At 41.9% G+C, this 23,175-nt stretch overlaps 1 protein-coding gene across 2 annotated transcripts in view; it reads left to right on the top strand.

The window, feature by feature from the left end:
* LOC119172262 (transcription factor CP2 like gemini) overlaps positions 1–15,565 on the top strand; it is a 72,263-nt gene extending 56,698 nt beyond the window's left edge. For both annotated transcript variants that reach the window (XM_037423304.2, XM_037423303.2), the window contains exons 19-20: positions 2,103–2,154; positions 8,868–15,565. In XM_037423304.2, the coding sequence (XP_037279201.2) occupies positions 2,103–2,154; positions 8,868–8,929 (114 nt within the window). In that variant the 3' untranslated portion in view covers positions 8,930–15,565. The remainder of the gene's footprint in view (positions 1–2,102; positions 2,155–8,867) is intronic.
* The last annotated feature ends 7,610 nt before the right edge of the window (positions 15,566–23,175 follow it).

The raw sequence follows: 23,175 nt of genomic DNA, 5'->3' as shown, positions 1-23,175 counted from the left end.
TCGTTGAAAAAGCTGTGACAAGTTGTTTAGGGGCAAAGCCCCATAGGGTGTGGATTAGTCCCGCGTCCATCCTAGTAGCCACCCCTGCTTCTCCCAATGGCGAACCAGAGTGGCGGGCACGTTGAAGACGCACTCTGCTTTCTTGGCTCGCAACTTGTCAGTGGCGTTGGATGCTCGCTGCGTCCGTCGTAGCCACCCATAGTGCCTGCCCCAAGTGGTCGAAATTTCCGGAGCCTTCCTCTATGGGGTCTCTCATAATTATATGGTGGTTTTGGGATGTTAAACCCCATATATCATATCAATCGTGGTCATCATAGCAGCCAGTGGCAATGCATTGCATGTCAATAAAAATGCTGTCACAGCATATTCATGGAGGGAATGATGCTGAGTGGGGTGAAGCGTCCGTCCGCCAATCGTACGTCTGTGCGTCAGTCTGTGCATTCGTCCGCGCATTCGTGCATCAGTCCTTCCGTGAGTTTGTTTGTGCGTCCATCCGTCCGTCCATGCATCTATTCGTGCGTCCGCCCATTCGTCCGCCCCTCCATCCGCTTCGCCCCACTCGTCATCATTCACCTCGTGGATATGCTGCGATTTTTTTAATGCTAATGTACCATAGTTACTTGCATAATCCTGGCACTCGCATAATTCTCGCACCCCCCACACTGCCCCCAAAAAATGAATTTTTTTTCCTGCAAGTAATTATCGCACCCCCTAGAATTGCAGCCATAATGTCGACTGCTCCTTCCAACCACTGATGATGATAGCGCACAACAGCATGGTGACATCTCTTGAGAATTATGCATGCTATCAAGGCATGGAAGCCCAATCTAGTTTGAGCCAAGCCAAAGTGGCAATTGTGCGTTGCGAAGTGTTAGTACATTATCTCCATGTTGTGGTTATGTTATGGGGCGATACAGAAGCTACATGACTGCTTTCAGGCTGAAAGTGATTGATCATGCACTAAGCAACAGCAACAGGGCTGCCAGTAGGCACTTTGGAGTCGTTGAGTATTGTGTTCGTTGCTGGCAATGGCAGCATAGGCAGCTGAAGCCAACAAGATGCGCTGGGCCCCTTGTGTGCCTTTGACTTAGATAGCTAGTAAAACTTTGTTTTTACAGAAGGTAACTGCAGACGATTCCGTGTTAGAAGGCCATCAGCCTAAAGTTGTACGCTAACCTTTTGCGGGCTCCCGTTGAGTGACGAAGGCTAGCGCTATGCCCACAAGCTTTGTGTACAGTAATTGAAAACTCTCAACTATTTGCTTGGAGTTTCTGTGCCTCAAATAAATCTTGCCTTGTCCTAAACCTATGGTTTTATTCTTAAGGTAAGTCTTGATTATTACTTCTCAAACTAGTTGCTAGTGCGAGAATCTTGATTTGCGGCCACTTAGTTTTTTTTTTCCGACGCCGTTCGTTTTGGCGGAAATTTTTTCTCGTGTGATTCTCGCACCATTACTTTTTCATCATTTTTCCGCAAAAGAAAAGTGCAAGGATTATACGAATAAATACGATATGTGCAAACTAGCAGAAAGCATGCCATGTTAGCATCCGGCTCATTGCCGCCCCTGCTCGGCAAGCAGCAGCACGCTGTCCTTATTACTGGTGCTACTAGAGTACCGATACAAGAGTTTACATGCTGAGACGCACCCAGTCGCCGACACCCTGTTGGCATGCGGCTAACGTGGCTTTCCCTCGGCAGTCTGTGAGAAGTGACTCGGGAGAGGAGAACAGTGTCCGATTCTTGTGATGTCGACTGACTGCGGAGAAAGATTAGAAAATTCAGATGCTCATTTGTGGTTTGCTTGAACGGCAGTTAGTGGCAGCGGCGAAAATAGGTCCACGAGTAGTACGGTCGGCGGGAGGGAAGCGTTCATGCTCTGCAGGGGAGAGGAAAGTGGTGTCGAGCGCGTGGTGAGCGGTGCGCGGAAGAGTGCCGCAGTGACAGTGTGTTCCTAGCCCCCACAGAAGTGAAATTCTTTGTTCTTTAGTGCCTTTTCTTCGCTACGTAACCAGCTAGCTAGTTTCAGTACAGCTTTCAGGTGCTTGACCTGTAGTGTAATAGGTAATTTTTGAAGCCAGTAGGTTATTTATTTCAATTCACAGGTGGTCCGCAACATGCCTGACGAGTCAATGTATGCTTTGGAGCTTCTGAGAGGTAAGGTGGCTTGAAATTTCTGGCTGAATGTTGTTTCTTATGACTGTGTTGTTGTGGCAACTGTGCACATGGATATGGTTGCTTCTTGATTTTCTCAGCACGCACTTACTTATTTTGAAATGCTGTATGTTTACGGTAAATAGTAGGCTTGTATAAATAGTGATTTTGGTCGAATGATTTTGAATCGAATTACAAGTATAATATATGCGAATGTATATGGCATATATAAAGAAAAATGGGCATATTTTTCATGACCTAACTAACCTGCACAATATTTTCTAAAAATTGAAGCTTGTATAAATAGTGATTTCGGTCGAATGATTTTGAATCGAATTCTACATATATTATATGCGAATGTATATCGCATAAAGAAAAATGGGCATATTTGTCATGACCTAACTAACCTGCACAATATTTTCTAAAAATTTAGACAATGCCTTGAAAATGCCGTTTAAAATTTTTTGTTTGCTTCAAACGAAGTGGAAACAACTTTGAACAGTAAATGATTTGACTTTTGGTAGAATGCAAGTGATAACCTATAAATTATGTTACATGTTAAAATTTGCTATACTTAGAGCATATAGCAAGTCTGCATAGCAAGCTTTTAAACCTGATAAATGAATCAATGTGAGGGTAATATCTTCATTTAACCTTGAAGTAGGGCTTCGCGATAGTGCGGATTTATTTTCATAACGTGTTTTCCCGGCCTAGAACTACCTCAGTGCAGTGAAACCACCTTTACAGGGGCCAACTTGCAGACTAAAATACATTTAAATAAGTGTTTTCACGACTGAGCACCTTTACTGCAGGTAAACTACCTTTATGGGGGTTACATATGGACTAGCATGCATCTATTCGTTCAATTCAAATACTTCAAAGTTTTCAATAGTTTAAATTCGACTCTGAGGGAATTTGAATTCTGTATTATTTGTTAGGAAAACATTGTGAATACCTGATACAAGCAACAATTTACAAGCATGGGAAGGCTATTTATATGTACATTTTAGATTAATTGTGTACATACTTGAACTCTTGAAAAGTAACTGTTTGGCACAAAGCTTTGTGGGCATATGTGAGCAAACTGCATTTAGATAGCACGCTCTAAGGCTCTGCCAGAAAGCTGAATTACGACCTCGGCTCCCCATTTTTCTAGGCTTTTTTCACCACATAAGGTTTCTTAAAGGGCCCGTAATCACCCAGAAGTCGAAATTCAGCTGTAGTGGGAAAATTCTCCTGGAGTGCACGACAAACACAGAGCTGTGAGAATTTTTCTAAATGGTGACGTAATAGCGAAGTTAGACACATTTTATTATTGAAACCACGACAATCCCTCTTTTCACTCTCTCCTGCACTACCCTCCACGGTATCCTTTCAGTGGTGGGAAACCTGTGTCAGTTGGGCCAACCTGCGCTAGTTGCGCCAACTGGAAATGGCTGTGCCATACTGCTCCAAAAGAGCCTTATTTGTCTAATTTGGGCCATTGCCCCGCACCATAAGGTGGTTTCGGAAGAGAAGGTTATGTTGACAGCATGCATAGTGTCATGAATTTCATCTCGGGAGCGCTTGCAGCATATGGAGTTTAGAGAGAGACGAGAGTCGGTGGTAACACGGCAAAACCATTTGGATATTACACAAAAGGGCAAAAATATGAACAAATTCTTGAAACGCAAAAAAGCAACACACATAATAATGAGCTATACAGCAAAACCGGAAATAATTTCTAGTCAAGTTCAATCCTTAGCTCTAATCTCTCTCTAGCCAAAATGGCGTTTCAATAACAGAACGTTCTTACAGTTCATCTCGTTGTCACGTTGACTCTGTGTCCTTGCCATGTCGACGATTCACCAAGTCTGTCGTCGACGTCCTCCTCAAGCTGCTACGGTCATCGTCGGTAGTTTCTGCACAACGTGCAGTTTGTCTTCATTGCCGGTGTTTCGGTCTTATCTGTCATCTTTGGCCTGCTTGGTCAAACCCAACTCATCAATGGCCTCAATAATGACTTTCTCTCTGATGACTGGTTTGGTCCGCATTTGTTCTGGCTCGAATGGAAGAGCTGTAGTCCCCCCAGGAACTGCTGTGCAAGGATGCGGCAAGTCCGGGCAGCCTCACTCGGGACCTTTGAGGTCCACGAACATTTCCCAAGCCTCTTACGCCAACATTTTTCAGAAACGAGCAGCTACTGTTTTTGTCACTGTAGCGACGCTGACCTTCCTGACCTTCGCAGTTTAAAGCTTCACAGCACAGTGGCAGCTTATCCTCCGTGATTTTTCATCACAGCTCGCGTCGCATTCCACGAGCCTTTCTTCAACCAATCTCGTACAAGAACGTGGCGCGTCTATCCACCATCGGGGTCTCGCGTGCTGATGCCGCAATCTAGCGCTTGGCACGTGCCTCATGCCCTCTTATTCCTGACTAAAAACCGGATTATAGGCAAATGTCTATCTTGTTTTTTGTGTTCCTATCGGGTCGCTTTGATATATGAGCATGAATTAGAGGTTAAAACGAGCTTCTACGGAGTCTTATACTACCTATAAATGCGTATTTTCGAAGTGTGTACCTAAAATTTTTTAAGTGCCTCTAAATGTTTATTTTTAGCATGAAAGTCTGAAGTACAGCAGACAAAATAGAACTGGCAGAGCTTTCGAAGTTGATTAATAAGCGTAAGGTATCCAATTTAAGAAGGTATAACATGGAGAGAATTGAACACGCTTTGAAAAACAAAGGAAGCATCAAAGCAGGGAAGAGGAAACTTGGGATAGGCAGAAATCTGATGCATGCACTAAGGGACAAAGAAGGCAAAATAACTACCAATATGGATAGGATAGTTAAAATAGTGGAGGAGTTTTACAGAGACCGGTACTGTAGCCAGGACAACCCCGACGTTAATACTATAAGAACTAGCTGTAACCCAGATGACACCGCACCAGTAATGATAGGAGAAGTCAGAAAAGCCTTGGAGAGCATGCAAAGAGGTAAAGCTGCTGGTGAGGACCAGGTAATACTAGACCTGCTGAAAGATGGAGGACAGACTGTGTTAGAAAAACTAGCCACCCTGTTTATGAGGGGCCTCCTGACGGGAAGAGTACCAGAGTCTTGGAAGAATTCTAACATGATCCTAATACATAAGAAAAGAGATAACGAGGACTTGAAGAATTACAGGCCGATCAGCTTGCTCTCTGTAGTATACAAGCTATCTACAAAGGTAATTGCTAACAGAGTAAAGAAAACATTAGAATTCAATCAATCAAAGGAACAAGCAGGATTTCGAACAGGCTACTCAACAATCGACCACATTCATACTACCATCAATCAGGTAATAGAGAAATGCTCAGAATATAACCAACCACTATACATAGCCTTCATAAATTACGAGAAGGCCTTTGATTCAGTAGAAATATCAGCCGTCATGCAGACACTGCGGAATCAGGGCGTCGACGAAGCATATGTAAGCATCCCGGAATAAATCTACAGGGAGTCAACAGCTACCATAGTGCTTCATAAAGAAAGCAACAGAATACCAATCAAGAAGGGTGTAAGGCTGGGGGATACAATCTCCCCAATGCTATTTACCGCATGCTTACTGGAGGTTTTCAAAAGCCTAGAATGGGGACAGTTAGGCATAAGAGTTAATGGAGAATATCTTAGTAACCTGCGCTTTGCCGATGACATTGCATTGCTGAGTAACTCAGGGGACGAATTGCAACTCATGATTACAGAGTTAGACAAGGAGAGCAGAAAGGTTGGTCTTAAAATTAATCTGCAGAAAACGAAAGTAATGTACAACAACCTTGGAAAACAGCAGCGCTTTGAGATAGGTAATAGTGCACTTGAAGTTGTAAAAGACTATGTCTACTTAGGGCAGGTAATAACTGCAGAGCCGAACAACGAGATTGAAATAACTAGAAGAATAAGAATGGGGTGGAGCACATCTGGCAAGTGCTCTCAAATCATGACAGGTAGATTGCCACTTTCCCTCAAGAGGAAGGTATATAACAGCTGCATCTTGCCGGTACTCAGCTATGGAGCAGAAACCTGGAGACTTACAAAGAGGGTTCCACTTAAATTGAGGACGACGCCACGATCAATGGAAAGAAAAATGGAAGGTGTAAGCCTGAGAGACAAGAAGAGAGCAGAGTGAATTAGGGAACAAATGGGGATTAAGGATATCATAGTTGTAATCAAGAAGAGGAAACGAACATGGTCCAGGCATGTAGCGTGCAGACAGGATAACCGCTGGCCATTAAGGGTAACCAACTGGATTCCCAGAGAAGGCAAGCGGGTCAGGGAGAGACAGAAGGTTAGGTGAACAGATGAGATTAAGAAGTTTGCGGGTATAAATTAGCAGCAGCAAGCACAGGACTGAGTTGACTGGCGGAACATGGGAGAGGCCTTTGTCCTACAGTGGACGTAGTCAGGTTGATGATGATTATGATGATGATGATGATAAAATGTTTATTTTTAAAATCGCTGCCTATAAAAATGCTGTTTAACGTCATATTTTGCTTTCGAGTACAGTTGAACACCGGTATTCATGTTATCAGGCGAAATCGAGCTTTCGGAACATTATGGGGTGCAACCTATACTCCATTTCATTAGTTCCCTGCAGCACTGTCAAGTCTACAAAGTCTCTTAGCCAATAGGAAGGCCCATTACCCTCTACACATGTATTCATTCACGGCGCGTCGTCTGCTCGGCGTCTCCCCGGTGTCTTCTCGTACACGTAGGGAACATGAGGTGCTTCTTTGCAGCCGCAGGACGATGAAGAAGGAATGCGAAACTAGTGTCATCAGGAGGAAGTAGAGTGTACATAAAAAAAGATGTTCATGTGGCTTTTGTTTTGTGTGTCGTTTACTTGTTAAGAGAGTGTGCACACATTGGATCGGCACTTTTTTACATCTCTCTCAGTAAACAGAACTCCTGTTAAATGGAACAAATTTTTTTGGCTCCTTGGAGTTCTGTTTACTGCGAGTCTACTGTAGTTGCCTTTAGTTTCCCTTCAACTCTTATCTCTTAACTCTTCCCAATCTAGGGCCCTGAAAACCTATGTGAACGCGCGGGGAACAGCATTGGAGAAATAATGTCTCTCTGCCTTACACCCTTCTTTATTGGTATTCTGTCGCTTTCTTTATGCATAATTATGGTGGCTGAGGAAGGAAAGCTAATATCTGTTAAATTTTTGTTGCCACTGCTGGTGAACTATGCCTTCAATGTCAGTGACAAGAAGGATGCTTTCAAATACTTTGAAAAGAAGCCTCTGTTCAAAAAAATGTGAAGCTTTAAGGGCTTAGTGGCTATGAACGTGCAGATACATACCCGTAAGTGTTCTTCGTTGTTTTTTTTTTGTTTCCATTAAGTGTGTCTATCTTTATTGCTTTATATTTGCTAATTTTCTAGTGTATAGAATGACATGCATAGTTCGTCAATGTTGGAAATCATGTCCACACGTAGGTGTGTTGCATACGCCGAACCTAAAGAGCTTAACGTCGATGATTCCTTAGATAGCATCTGCATCTAGCGATAGGCTAACAATGCAGTTAAAGGAAAGCATTTTTCTTCACTTGTCACACGCTGAAGCCGGCTCGAGTTGAATGTCTGCATAAATGCAATGAATAGGTGTTGTTCACGCATTGAGCTTTCGGTTGCATGATTTGATCGAGTGAATGTTATGAAAGTGGGTTATCGAATGCAATGTTTTAGTGCTCTTTTGGCATCCTGTTTTTTGCTTATGGATAAAGTACGAAAGCTGGCGCTTTGAAAGACTCGGTAACATCGTTCAGTGATTGTATCCGCGATATAAAACCTGAGTGGTACTGTGGGAATAGCATGCACCCGCCGTTCGAGGTTTGAGCGCAAAAAAAATTGAGGATAAATCTGTTTTATTTTGAGCGTGACGCCGGGTCCATGCTGACGACAGCGCATGGCGAACTCCGCCATGTCGGCTACCCTGTTTGGTGGCGGCGCCTGGTGACAAGTTGCTGAACTCACTGATGGCTAACGCCAATTTAGCATTTGTGGACAAACACAACCAGAGATTAGGAAGAGAATAAAGAAATATTGGGATTAACCCATTGATAAACACATGGGCCACATTTTAGCTTCGCTGGTCAATTATCTGTATGAAGTGCTTGGGCAGGGACTTCTTTGTGTCTGCCTGTGGTGAATGCTTTCCTTAGACATTCAGAACTTGCATTGTGCTGCCGTATTCTTGAATGCCTCTGCTTACTTAATCTCTGTGTTATTTAATGCTTTGGTGAACTGGCCTGAGCATTCACTTATTTGCACAGAAAAGTTGGAGAAAAGTGGGCCAGATTCCAAGTGGGTTCACGAGAGAACAATAAAAATGCAAAATGAGGTGCTCCGTGGTATGAGTAAACAAAGCGATGCTGATGATGGTGATGACAATAGATGTGATTGATTTTAGTTGCCTATAGCTTTCATCTCTACTAGCTTTTCTGCCAATAACCAGTATATGAGGCTGGTATTCACTTCGGCATCAAGTTTAACAGAAGAACATTTTACCTATGTCTTAGTTTTTTAAAGTAGATAAAGTCCTTTATTCAAAGCACAGAGTGTTTCTGTTAGCGTTACTGGTCAGCTACTCTAAGCTGCGTATTTTTGTTGAGAAATATTTATTGGAGTTAGTCAAGTCCTTTTTACAGAAACATTGTATCTCTGCTTTACTGATTAATTAAGTTATCTCTATCTCTCAATAGACCCAGACGACGAAGTCTACAGCCTGCTTCTGAAGTCCTATGGTACCAACGCGAGGACGTGACTGGCTTGTGTAGCGGTCTTTTCTATCATTAGTTGCATCGGGTTCCATAAGTCTTTGCCTCGCTGACTTCATCCTCTCCATTACCATCTACCACATATTTGTTGCAGCTTCAACTGAATACCTGGCACTAATGGGTTCATTTGCTTTGCCCCATCTCCCGAATGGGCAGCAAACAAGCGGCTCCAGGCATCGTGCCGTAGGCATATGAACTAGTTTTGATAAATGAATGTTGCAGCGTCAGCTTACAGCAAGAGTTGTTAAAAGCACAATTCAAAAATTAGCTGCTACAACGCATTGCTGAATACAACTGTGGCTTGTAAACATATAATAATATGTTGAGAAACCTTGAAACCGTGAGCCTTTGAGCCTTGTTTATCTTTCTTGTTTATGGGGGCAGTGCTGCAAGCGGCACAAAGGGCTCATTGAGTGACACTGGCTTGCGCTTTCTTTTTTTTTTTCAACTTCTTTTTTTTTTTGACAACTCAAATTCAGTAATTGCTTAGTAATTGCTTAGTGTTATGGTGTTGACTCGGTGTACTTTTCGTCCTTTGCAAGAAAATTTTTGCACTTTACTCTTGAGTATTCTGAAACGTCAATGACAAGGAAACCAAGAAAATGTTGATACCCAGAGACTGGAATGAATTTAGAGTCCCCCAAACTACGATCGAGTTCACAATCATAATAAGGTTTTTATACACACACACACATACAGTCCCATAGTTTAATTTTTATTTGTTCAGCTTCCTACTAGCACTTGATTGAGGCCTCCTACAAGTTTGATCAGTTGTAAGGGAAAACCTCTTTTTTTTCTCATTTTTGATGTCAGTGCAGGTCATTGCAATCTTGATTGAACAAGGTGACAATCTCAGGTGTGTAGCCAGAAATTTTTTCTGGAAAGGGGGGGGCACCTTCTTAAAATTGCCATTTTTCGCTCTCCAGACTATGAGGAAAAAAAAAATTACGGAGAGAGGGGGCGCGAGCCCGGTGTGCCACCCCTTGGTTACGCCCCTGAACAGCTCTTTTCAATAGCATGGATTAGACCGTACGCTGCACAAGACCGCATTTGAGATCGGAGTTTACTTTTAGCGAGGTCAAGGCTTAATGAAGATGGTCACTGCTTGATTGTTAGGCCTATTGGGTTAGACGTTGTTAAAACGTATAAGGGCAGTACCACTTAGGTATAGCTGTTTCTTGAATGCATATTTTAATTTTCACCTGTACTTTAGACATTGTATTATAGCTTTTGTGTTGAGCAATGTTGTATGCAGAGACTTGACAGCATTCTAGCCACAATATTTGTGTGACTAGTGCCTGGTATAAGGAAATAAGTTTACATATAAGGGCTTGTTTCTTCGTTACGACACAATGTTAATTACATCTAACGAATAGTAATGCCAGGGAAAGTGTAGGGGATGTTCTTAGAACTAATTTAATGTAAATGTGAAGAAAGAAAAGTGGACGAACAGATAACTTGCCGTGGGCAGGAACTGAACCTGCGACCTTCAAATAACGCGTCCCACGTTCTGCCAGTGCCTGGCAAGTGTGTTGACTTGAGTTGCCAGGCGACGTGGCAGGAATTCTCGCTTGCGATGTACATTGACTTCCTCAAAAATTGCTGTAACTTATTCTTAGAAAATGGAACTGTGAAGTGATACAAATGATTGAACGTGCTTAAGCATTGCTTATTAGTGGAAATTGCTAAAAGGAGTGCTTAGCAGGAGAAACATTCTTCCCATTTCTATACACATCATCATGCTAGTACCGTAGGCAACTTAAGGCCAAATTCTAAACTAATTTCACCTGGTGTCTCAAAAGGCAATGGGTTTGTTGCCATGGCCGTAATAGCCTCAGTGACTGAGTGACTAAACTGGCTTGCATTCCATATTCCAAAGTGCCATACTCTGCCATTAGATGTCACCGATAAACTGTACCTTGCCATTTTTGTATTCATGTTTTCTTTTCCATTTGACGTCTGGTTGGTGTTTCGAGCTGCGACAAACGAGTCTCTCCTCTTAAGTGCTTTATTTCTGCTGGGGATGTGTGCAGATGTTAACAATTCCATCACTTGCATCAGTATTTTGTCAGAACATGTTGGTCATGGTGTATGTGCCGTTATGTTTGCAATGTAACAACTCTTGCGCAGTAGGAGAATTTTTTCTGAAAAATGTTTTGTCATTTGTTTGTGAAAGTTGTACATTTATGGCAGCTCAACAGCTCTAAAAACTGTTTTTTTTTGCGTGCGGTTGTTGGGGTGTTACTAACACGTTGCGCAGTTTGCGGATTGTCCCATGTCATCTCCTCATCGGGGAGTGCTACCAATGCAAGCAGTCATCATGGATTCATTTTGTTCGAACTGTTCTTGCTTTTAGATTTGCTGTAGGCATTTTTATTTAAAGAGGATTGGGGGGGGGGGGGGTATTTTGGCCTTTTGATAACAGAAGTATGGCCTACTCTTATATAGTGGACTCTTGTAGCACAGCTGTTTTAACCATTGCAAATGTTTTCAAAATGAATGCAACAATGCAGATGGTTTTCTTTAATAAGCACCTGATGGATGAGACTGATGCAGCAGGCTAGCCACACTAGAGGTCTCTGCATCTGGAGTTATGTTGGTGGTAGTGGGTCATCTTTTAAAGGGACACCAAAAGCAAATAGTAATTTATGTCAAAGTGAAAGAAGTTCAATGTATGATAACGTCTGAAACGGCAATGCTATCAACAGCAGTGCCCTACGTGCTGAGAAATTGAAATTAAGGTTGATGTACCACACGACAGGCCCCATGAGTGGGAAGTTTTGGTAATGATCCCAATGACAAGAGAGCGTCCGACTGCAATTAATCAAAAGTAATCAAGCTAGCTGCAATAAAAAAAAACCTTCCATGCATCAAAAGATGTAATAAAATGCTGCTTGTCCATTTCTGTACAACTTATAATGAAAAGGATCGCCTGGCGTTACTACATAGAGTAGTGCAAGTGGTTCCAGAATTCTATTTTTGCCTGGATATGCTGGATAGGTGGTGCCATCTACTGGAGTCCAGTTGAACCAAGCAAGCAGTACCATGGCCTTTGAGATGGCAGAAAATTGTTATATGGCCGTTGCTACTGCTGTGGCTTCCGCTACTTTCTCTCTGCTGCTACTAGTGTCGGAGGCCGCGCAGTAAGGCTGGGCAACGTTGTGCACAGCAATAGTGACATGTGATAGACCACTTTCAGGCGAGGAATTAGCAGTGCGCTAACGTGATGCGGACCACTAAAATGTGGTTTTATTTCAAAATAAGCACTTCTTTGGCACTAACTATAAAGTTTCTGGGCCGCTATTTCAGCAATTTCCTGTATGCTCAATTGCAATAACTTGATTTTATGCAAATAATAAAATTTCTCATTCTTATTCTGAATCAACATTGACTTAATATTTACCTTTAGTGTCCCTTTAAAAAGGTGCCGCTGTTTCGTATTGTGCCCATGTCGTGTTATGCAAGTTGGAAGCTGTACATTTTAGGGCAATCACATTTATTTCCTGTAGTGCTGTCAATTTCTTATTATATTTTTTTTAGAATGTAAGACTGGGTGTTTTGATGCTTTTATTTTCTGGAAAAGTGTTCTGAAATGGTACAAAAACATTTTTATTTACTTGCACAAAACTCATTTGCGGTACTATTTGTGCCGGTAAAGAGAAGGGATGGTGCCGCTGACATTTTTTGCACTGTCAAGTAGCATAGCATTTTTTCATTTTAGGACAAAAAGAAAATATTAATGGCAGCTCATGTACTAAGTAAAATAAGAAAAAAAACAACATTTAGCCTCATTTATTCACTTGAGCTCTCTAAACATTCAGCAGACCTTCTTGCTTTTATGAGGCCTGATGCACTGTTTTGCGCAGGTTGCCTCGCTTACCTTATTTCTCTCACATAACTGATGTCATTAAATGAAGATATGCTTTATTATAGCCACGTCCAACGCATTCAGCACTTTTCTAAGCAGCTTCACTGTCCTGTCTCCCTACATTTTTTTTCTGCTGTTACTCTAGGCTCTCGATAAACCAAACTCAAATGGACCTCGGGAATTTGTTCTAATTATCAGAAGTTATCATAAAAAATGACTCGGGGGCAGATTAGAAACTTTTTGTGATGAAATGTTTATGTATATGCACCTGTAAACATGGGTACCTTGAAATTACACCGCTGAAGGATTTCCAGTTCAATTCATTCTGAAAAGACAAGGCGTGCAAACACAAGTTAACAAGAAGGAAGTTGCGACACCACAAGTGCCGTGACTTCCATCAGGTGTCTGTGTTTTCACACCTTGTTTTTTTAGAATGAATGCTTACTTGTCTAGATCAGCTCTCTCTTACTTCATTCGACATTTTAGGTGTCAGTGGTTATACTGTTACTCATTGTACAGCATGTGCATGCACATGTAGTTAAACAACAAAATGTGCTGTGTCCTGTAACAGCTCATGGCCTCTTTTTAATCTTAGTGTGGTTTGTCACCTAATGCTGTTTTGATTGATTTGTGGGGTTTAACGTCCCAAAACCACCATTTGATTATGAGAGACGCCGTAGTGGAGGGCTCCGGAAATTTTGACCACCTGGGGCCTAACGCTGTTTTACTGCGGCAAGAGCAAAATTCGTGTCACGCAATTTTCGGTGCACGCAGTTTAGCAAGTTGGCTTGTTTTTTCGGTTAGTTGGACTTGTGTAGGCAGGAAATCAGCATTATTTGTGACTGGTAGTGGTGTAAAAACGGAAATGTTTAGCTAGAAATAAAAAACATTTAATGTTCTCAAAAGAGACAAGACGAAAAATTTTTTTCGGTGTGGACAAACAAATAAGTATAAATTGAAGAAATTAAATGCTTTAGAGAATATAGAAGCATCTTCAAAATAGATTGAAAGTTTGTATTCTCAGAGTTTTGGAGCTTGGGTTTTATCAAGAGTCTGCTGTACTTACTGAAAATATTCTGTCTTCTTCCTCGAATGAAATTTAATGGTTCATGTGTCTCTGTGGTTAGCTGAGCTGCTGATTTGCCTCTAATGTAGACAGGCCGGTTCACTCAGATTTTTGATCGAAATGTCGCAATATAGTAATGTCGAGCATGTTGCGGTGGCTTATGGTTTCTTCATATCATTGCTAAAGTGTTGTTGTGTAGGGCTGGAATGTAGTGTGTGAAAAAAAGAAAGTGTACGAAAGCACTACTTAATGGTATCTGTGTCGCCCTTGTTGGTGTGGCATTCCCTATACAGTTGAACCTCTCTATAAGAGGCATGCTCCAGGCAGCAATTCTTCTCCTTTACATAAGATGCCTGTTATATACAAGGTACCACGCATGCATTTTTTTATCAACCTCACTGTAGGCACAAGGATGTCTCTTAAACCCATTTGTCTCTTATATCAGTGTCTCTTATAAAGGGGTTCGACTGTAGATGCTGCCCTTCTTTGTTTTTGATTTTAGATCACTGAATCAATGTCGCTGTTCTTATGAGAGTTGCTGGCTTGGGTGCAAGAAGAGTACTGATAAGGGAAAGGCTGATAAGGCTTTGACTGTGGGTGAAGATGTGTAGCATTTTTTAATTCATGCTGAACGTTTGTGCGCTGGTTTGTGCGATGGTTTGTACTTGGAAGTGGAGAAGTCACAGGGAACATAAAAAGATATTGAGATGTAGTGCTCTGTAGGACTGATCATTACAAGGTGAAAAAGTTGCAGGCAAACTGCAGCAGCAACATACAAAGTATTGTATATATATATGCCTTTAAATGTTTAAATATAAGTTTGAATGATACAGCCATTTATTTCATTTGTTTTGAAATCCTTACTTTCTTTAGGTTCTGCAGTTACAGTTTTCAATTACTCAGGCAGCTGGAAGCATTTTTTTAAGGCTTTGTGCAATAAGAATAACCTTTTATCAGTTTAGTTCATTGTGATCAGGAATAACTTGTGAGGCCTACAAAGAAGTTGTTTATTATTTTTTGTTGTTTTACTTTTTTCATCCTTTTTTCTTTTTGCCGTGCTGTTTGTTTAAACTTTTTTTTCTGATCATTTGGTGGGGCTCAATTTCATTTGTCTTGTGTCATTTCATGTTAGGGGTATCATATGATTAACTTGATAGTGCCTGATGGATGTGCTGATACTAAAGTTTCTGTTTTTCTAAGTCCATCATCATCCATCTGGCAATCTTTCTTCTGGTTTCTTTTGCTGTTTCACTCCATCATATTGTCCTGCTAGTGGATATGTGGGATCTTTAACATATTTGACCTTTCCATAAACAAGTTTTTAATCGCTTAGTTGTAGTCGTATGCGATGTTGTTCACTTCATCACTGTGACACTGGGAAAGTGTGTCTTTTACTTACTCCAGAAGTGCTCCGTTGATGCCTTGCCACCTGTTTTTCTTCTTTTACTGCTTGTTCATCATCTGTGTCTGTTTCTTTGGTCATGTCGGCTGTATGTCTGGTTGAAGAGGGTCAGTTTTATGGTCATATTGAGGTGAAAAAATATATATATAAGACATCTTCATTCATGTTGACCTGCATTGTTCATGTTTTGTGCACTTGGGCGCAGATATGTAGTTTGTCACAGCGTTTTGTACAGAGAGCTCTATTTTTTTCCAAGACGGAATAATAAAAGAGTTTAGGCACGCGCATGGCTTAGTTGTGGTCTTCTTGTAAACTTGAACTTTCAACAGTGCGAGTTTGCACAACTACAAAAAGGTGAATATGCTTCATGCTCGGCTATTTCGTTAAATGTCATAAGATGCACCAAAGCTCTATAAAGCTGAATACTTGCTGAGTGTTCAGATCGTAGGAACAAGAACATGAGGAGGAAAAGGCAGCATGAATGAACAATGGCGTGCCTGGAAATTGATAAAATGAATTGTGAAAGGTGGCTAGAAAAAGACGTCAGGATGTGATAATAAAACTCATGCTAACAGTTTGCAAGTATTTATAAAGTCCATTTTCTCTTAAGGGAACTCTGCAACAATTTTTTCCGTAGTTGAAAATTTGATGTTTTGTAGTCAAAAGCCTCTCGTGTAGACGGTGATTAAAGTATTTTTAAGGGAAAGCTTTGCATGTTTTGTCAAATGCAGAAAGTGACCGTTATTGTCAACATCAGTGGTACAAAAAGGGGGGGGGGGGAGCTTGCTCCAGTGGTGCAAAGACGGAGTCAACAGCAGGGCTTTTGACTGACCTATTTTCTGGTTTTTTGAGATTTCGTTAAGTTATCTTTGACTTGGGCTTAACAAATAAGACTGCATAATTGGTCGTGACTTAATACTGACCTATTTAGCTTTAGCATAACTAGGCTATGCTTAGTTATGACATAATTAGTGTGAACGTGATAAGCTGCGGCTTATTCTTGCTGTAGTCATGGCTTATTATCAAGATAACTAGGATGATGGCCTAATTAGTTGATGATGGATGATGGCCTAATTAGTTAGACTCACTTAGTGAGTTTAGGTTAACTTGGCTTGACTTGTTTTGGTAGAATACCTAGCTCTTAGTGTGTATTAAACAAATTAGCACAACTATGGATTAATTGGCCTGATTACAATAACTTAGCACTGCTCTTAGAATGAATTCGCTTGATCTTAGCGTGGCTCGGCTTAATTAGCTTGTCGAAGTTAATTGCTGCGATGCGAGGTGACTTCATAGCTAGGCCCAGTTTCTGTTATATCCCACGGCCTAACCTCCGGCTTGACCATTTTCTTTTTAAGCGTTTTCTTTTTTTTTGCCGTTCTCTATGCTCGTTTAGTCGCCTATCAGACTTATTGTATCCCACGCTGGACAAATCGGTACACGTGTCGTGGAAGCGCAGGAAAAGGGGACAAAGAGGGCGCGATGTGGTTCGTTATGATGGTAATTTTTGTTCGCATTACCCCGTGCAAAGCAAAGCCTGAACAGCTCCGCTGTGAAGAATCACGTGATAAAGTCACCATTTGACGTCATCTTGGCGTCCCATAAAGCGTAACCTCGTGTCGTCGTCGCTCGGTAAAAAGTGGGCCGATCCCGGAGGTACTGCGAAATGACGTCAGTTTCACAAAGCTTCCAATCCCGGAGGCAGTGCAAAACCAGGCTGGAGGCACGAAGCTTACGACAAGAGGGAGGGTTGGGGTAATCGGTATACGATTGACTGAGAAGAAAAAGGAGATGATGATTTTCGCCTTTGAGTCTTCTTTGGGCAAATGCTCGAGGGACCGTGGGCCATTTTTTTTTTTTTTAACTGCATGAAGCAAGCGATTTACAATATCGTGTCCAAGCTTGCCGCAAATCGCTTGCTCTGTCATTCGCACTGTCTTCGCCTGCTACGCAGCAAGCGGGCTCGACAGGTATTCATTGGTTTATTTCACGAGCGGCATGCCGGCAAATGATCCTCGTGTAGCTACTGCGGCCGCCATGAGATCGCGCCACGCACGCCTGAACTGTAGGGCGCCTTGTCATGTATATAGGCTATCTAATGAACTGGAAGTAGTGGCCAACACGCCCAGTTAGAAAAAAAAATCACTGCATTTCAAGCTGCTTGAAGATAACTATGGGGCGAAGCTTTTGGAGGTGAGTATTGTGATTAAAGTTGAGATAGTACTGAGACTGATTGTGGTTGCGATACTTATATATATATATATTTTTTTATTCTAAGAGATAGTGCTCAGACCGATTGTGATATATCGGTGATTCTTCTTTATAGCTGATATGAGGTTCCGAGTTCCGGGTTACGTTTTGACTTCATAATCACAGCTTTATTAGCTACTGTCTCTGGTGTAGAATTTTCTTGTCGGTATTGCCGCCTTGCATCCACTTCAAGTTGTCTCAATCAACTGCGCGTCAGGTTGGCGTTTTTCCCGCTTAGCCTTTGCTTCCTTAGCCCTAGTCTGTGGTGTATAACTTTATTGCCGCCGTCGCTGCTTTGCATCCGCTTCCTTCTCTTTTGTCTCCACAGTAGCTTCCCGTCGACGGCGACGCTGATACTCAGCACGACGCGCTTTCCTGCGTTCGTCTTCGTCCATATGAGAGAAGAGATTGTGTGGTATGCAAAGTGGTTATATATATATATATGTATATATATATATATATATATATATATATATATATATATATATATATATATATGTATATATATATATATATATATATATATATAGCATTGGCAGCAGCGCCACCACATGGATGGATGGATGGATACGGCTGTACCCTTTAGATCGGGCGGTGGCTAGCGCCACCAAGCCGTAATACCTAATAAACCAAGAACTATATTTATTTTTTTTCCTTAAAAAGTGAGTTTGAGGATTCGTACTTTGCAGTGAAGAGTTTAATTTTCACTCGTGCCTTGACTTTAGCCAACAATCAGATAACCTCCTTCTAGTTAAGTCTACCCGCTTAAAGTTTATTTTGCCCTCCCGGTCCCTAAACCCCAGTGCTTTGAAAAACTCTGCGCCATCATCCTGAACTATAGGGTGAAGCCCTTTACAGAACATTATCAAGTGTTCGGCAGTTTTTTCTTCCTCTCCACACGCACTGCATACTGTGTCTACCCCTTCGTATTTGGCCCGATATGTCTTGGTTCGCAGTACTCCCGTCCTGGCCCCAAACAGTAGAGAACTACCCCGAGTATTATCATAGATCCTTTCCTTGGCAATTTCCTGCTTAAAAGTTCGATAGATCTCTAGTGCGGACTTCTTAATCATGCCCATTCTCCACATGTCAGTCTCCGTTTCCTTCACTTTCTTCTTAACCGATAGTTCTTTTAGGGGCGAAGCTCCTTAGGGCGTGGGCTGTGCGTCCCCTGTAGCCTGTATCTAGCCACCTCTAGTTTAGTTCTTGCAGTGTTCACTAGATGGCGGTACCGTCTCCTGTATGTAGCCACCTCTCGTTTAGTTCTTGTAGTGTTTACTAGATGGTGGTACTTGTAGCTGATGATGAAAAGATGCAAGATGTTATAAACTAGAAAGCGGTACTTGTAGTTGATGAAAGACGCGAGATCTTATAAAATAGGAATGATGTCACATATGGCGCGTGTCATTGGTTGAAGGCAATCGTTCGATTTAGTGCGGCGACGTACGCTAGGGGGAGCGATGTAATAAAATCGAGTGGGCAAAATGTACAGAGGATTCATGGTTTACCAGGTTTACCTCCGGAGCTTCGCCCACTCATCATCATTCACTTCGTGGATATGGCGGAATTTTTTGGTTTGGCCACCTGCTGTTTTCTAAGTATTTACCAGTCAACTTCCTGGTTCGCTTCCTCCATTTTGTATCGACATTCTTCATGTACAAGTAGCTGAAAACCTTCCTAGCCCAACGCTCTTCCCCCATTTCTCTCAATCGTTTCTCAAATTTTATCTTGCTGCTAGCTTCCCTGCCCTCAAATGATGTCCATCCCATATCACCTTGTACTCCCTGATTTGGTGTATTCCCGTGAGCTCCTAAAGCAAGCCTACCTATACCACGTTGCTTAATTTCTAATCTTGCTTGAACTTCTGATCTCATGCACAAGACCGCATTGCCGAACGTCAGCCCAGGAACCATGACCCCTTTCCATATTCCTCTCACAACATCATACCTATTGTAATTCCACAGTGCCCTATTTTTCATGACTGCTGCATTCCTGTTACCTTTAGTCGTCACGTATATTTCGTGTTCCCTCAGATACTCGGTCCCATTGCTTATCCATACGCCTAGATATTTGTATTTATCTGTTATCTCTAGCGTGACCTCCTGTATTCTAAGCTCACTACCTTCGTTGTCATTGAAAATCATGACTGCTGATTTTTCCTTACTGAATCTAAAATCTAACCTATCTCCCTCATTACCGCAGATGTCCATCAATCTCTGCAAATCTTCCTTGTTGTTGGCCATTAGCACTATATCATCTGCGTACATTAATGCTGGTAGTGCCTAATCAATAAGTTTTCCTTGTTTGACTAAAGAGAGGTTGAAGCCCAGTCCACTTCCCTCTAATTTTGCCTCTAATCCTTGTAGGTACATCATGAATAATAAGGGTGACAGGGGGCACCCCTGCCTAAGCCCCCCCGTTTTACCTCTGCAGGCTTGCATACCTGTTTTTCCCACTTTATAACTACCTTGTTACCTTTATAGATACCCTTTAAAAGATTAGTGACTACGTGTTCCACGCCTAGTGTGTCCAGTATTCCCCACAATTCCTCTTCAGCCACGCTACCGTACGCTCCCTTGATATCCAAAAATGCTAGCCACAGGGGCCTGTGTTCCTTTTCTGCTATTTCGATGCACTGCGTCAGTGAGAACAGATTGTCTTCCAACCTCCTGTGTTTCCGGAACCCATTCTGCAGTTCCCCCAGCACCCCCTCATCCTCTATCCACGCCTGCAGTCTTTCCTTTATAATCTGCATCGCCAGCCTGTAGACCACTGATGTCACTGTTATAGGACGGTAGTTGTTTATGTCAGCTTTGTCCCCCTTTCATTTATAGATCATGCTCATCCTGCTAAGTTTCCATCCATCGGGAACTTCACCATCGATTATTATTGTGCTCACTGCCTCTCTCAAAGCCTGCTTAGACTTCGGACCTCATGTCTTTATCAGCCTAATTGGAATGCCATCTGGGCCTGTTGATGTACTACTAGGAACCCTTTTCTCAGCCCTTTCCCACTCTTGATGTGAAAATGGAGCCATTGCACCAGTTGATTCGTCCTTGTCTATTGTGGTGCATAAAGTACTTCTTTGTTGAAATTTTTCTGTCACCCTTGTTCTTAGATATTCAATAGCTTCGTCCCCTTCTAGCCTAGCACCTTGGGCTGTAGTTATAAAACTCTGCTCTAGGCTCGTCTCATTTCTTAGGGAGTTTAGATGGTTCCTAAATTTCGCAGCTGCCTTTCTATCTTTTTTATGTACTTCTGCCAGCCACTGAGCTCCCTTCCTTCTAATCTTTTCATTGATCAGAAGGGATGCATCCCTTCTACAGCTTAGAAAGGTTGCCCATTTTCTTTCAACATCATCTGTCGGTTCACCCCACTGCTTAGCATGTCTGTGTTCCCTAGAGGCTTCCTGACGTTTTGCTATGGCTCTCTTAACTTCCTCATCCCACCAACTTTTGGGTTTGTGTCTTCTTTTCCGGGGTGACTTGTCACGCGTCTTAGCAAGCTCTAGCTCAAAGAGTCTAATTAGATTCGTGTATGTCCACACCGTCTTATTATCCTCCGTGATTACTTTCTGAGTTTGTTTAGTGGCTATTTCAATTTGCCTTTCTGGATAAAAATTTTTCTGTAGTTGCTCATCTTGTCTCCTTCCCACTTTCACTGCTCTTCCAAAACTTAGCTTGATACGTTTGTGATCGCTACCCAGACTTCTGGAGCCACCTTCATCTATGTGCATTCCCCTGAGCTTATCATACATCCTATGTGACATCAGTGCATAATCTATCGTCGACTGAAGCCTTCCTACCTCCCATGTTATTTGCCCTTCACACTTCTCGGTACTGTTGCAAATGATCAAATCAAGCCTTTCACACATATCCATGATCATTTTGCCTCTCGGGTCGGTATACCCATCTATATCATCTATGTGCGCACTCATTTCTCCTAGTATAATTATCTCGCACTCTCTTCCTAACTCCTGTATGTCCTTTGATATACACTCTACCATTGCCTGGTTTTCCTCTCTGGCCTTTGCTCCCGTCCACAAGTACACGAAACCAAGGAGTGTCATTTTATTTTATTATTTTTATTTTATTTACAAATACTGCTGTCTCAGTTTTTGAGACATTGCAGGAGTGGAATACAAATGTTCAAACAGTAAAACAAATTAACAGAATACATGACTACGCAACTCTTTTTCGAATTGCAGAGCATCGAGTCTGCGCAGAGACCCATCAAGCTCATTCCATAGATCCACGGTCCACGGAAAAAAGGAAAACTTAAAGCAGTCGAGACTAGCTCTAAAGGGCGTAATGTTTAAGGAATCAAATCGTCGGGTACGGCGCGCAGAAGCTGCAACAAAAGAAATGGGCGCTAGAACACCCAAGCCTGTGTGAACAGTCTTATGCAGGAGGATGATACGATCGCAAGTGCGCCGATGTTCTAGAGACTGCAGTGATAAAACATGCGCATGCGAAGTAGGCGAGAAACGCTGGTCATAGCGACGAAAAATAAACCTTATTGCTTTCTTCTGAACAGATTCTAACATAGCTATGTCATGTTTGTGGTGAGGCGACCAAACAACCGACGCATATTCAAGTATGGGCCTGACCAAGGTCTTGTACGCTGTCAATTTGCATTCTTTTGTCGAGTTGTTTAAAGTGCGTCGGAGATACCAAAGTTTTCGAAGAGCCTTGTTGCAGATTGTTTCGACGTGCGTGCGCCATTTTAAGTTTGTTGTCAGAGTTACACCTAGGTATTTAAACTCCGTGACACGAGCTAGACTGACACCATTATTAGTGTATGCAAAACTAAGAGGCTGTTTCTTATTTGAAAAGGTCATGGCTACAGTTTTTTTGAAATTAATTGACATTTGCCAGTTTTCACTCCAATTACAAAACAATGAAAAAACACTGTTCAGCGCTTCCTGATCTTCAACACTAGAGATGGTGTTATAGATAACGCAGTCATCTGCATACATTCTTAGTTTAATTTGTGTGTCACCGATAATTTCTGCTACGTCATTTATGTAGATAATGAACAAGAGCGGCCCAAGCACCGAACCTTGGGGCACCCCTGAAGTGATTTGTACTTCAGACGATTTCACATGGTTAAACGTAACAAATTGTGTGCGTGACCGCAAGTAATCTGCTATCCAGTCAACTAGCTTATTGTCACCAAAAAATGTGCGAAGTTTAACTAAAAGTTTAGCATGGCAAACCAAGTCAAAGGCCTTTGAATAATCAATAAATATGGCGTCAATCTGTCCTCGGTCGTTAAGAGAAGAAGCGACGTCGTGCGTAAATTCAAGCAACTGTGTAACAGTAGAATAGCAAGCACGAAAGCCGTGCTGTGATCGGGAAAGTATATTGTGTGCATTTAGGTATTCTACAATATATTTATGAATGATATGCTCCAAAAGTTTAGAGCTGGTAGAAAGTAAAGATATTGGCCTGTAATTTGGTATTAATTGCTTGTTTCCGGACTTAAATACAGACACGACGTTTGCTAATTTCCACAGCTGGGGAACTGTTGCAGAGATTATTGATTTTTTAAATATTACAGTAAGATAATTAGCACACCACTCTGAATATCTTTTTAGAAAGACATTGTGAATACCGTCTGGGCCAGAGCTTTTCGTTACATCAAG

Source organism: Rhipicephalus microplus, chromosome 4, assembly GCF_043290135.1.
Source record: "Rhipicephalus microplus isolate Deutch F79 chromosome 4, USDA_Rmic, whole genome shotgun sequence".
NCBI classification, from domain to species: Eukaryota; Metazoa; Arthropoda; class Arachnida; order Ixodida; family Ixodidae; genus Rhipicephalus; species Rhipicephalus microplus.
The sequence above is the reverse complement of the archived record's forward strand: the minus strand, read 5'-3'. Positions and strand labels throughout refer to the sequence as shown.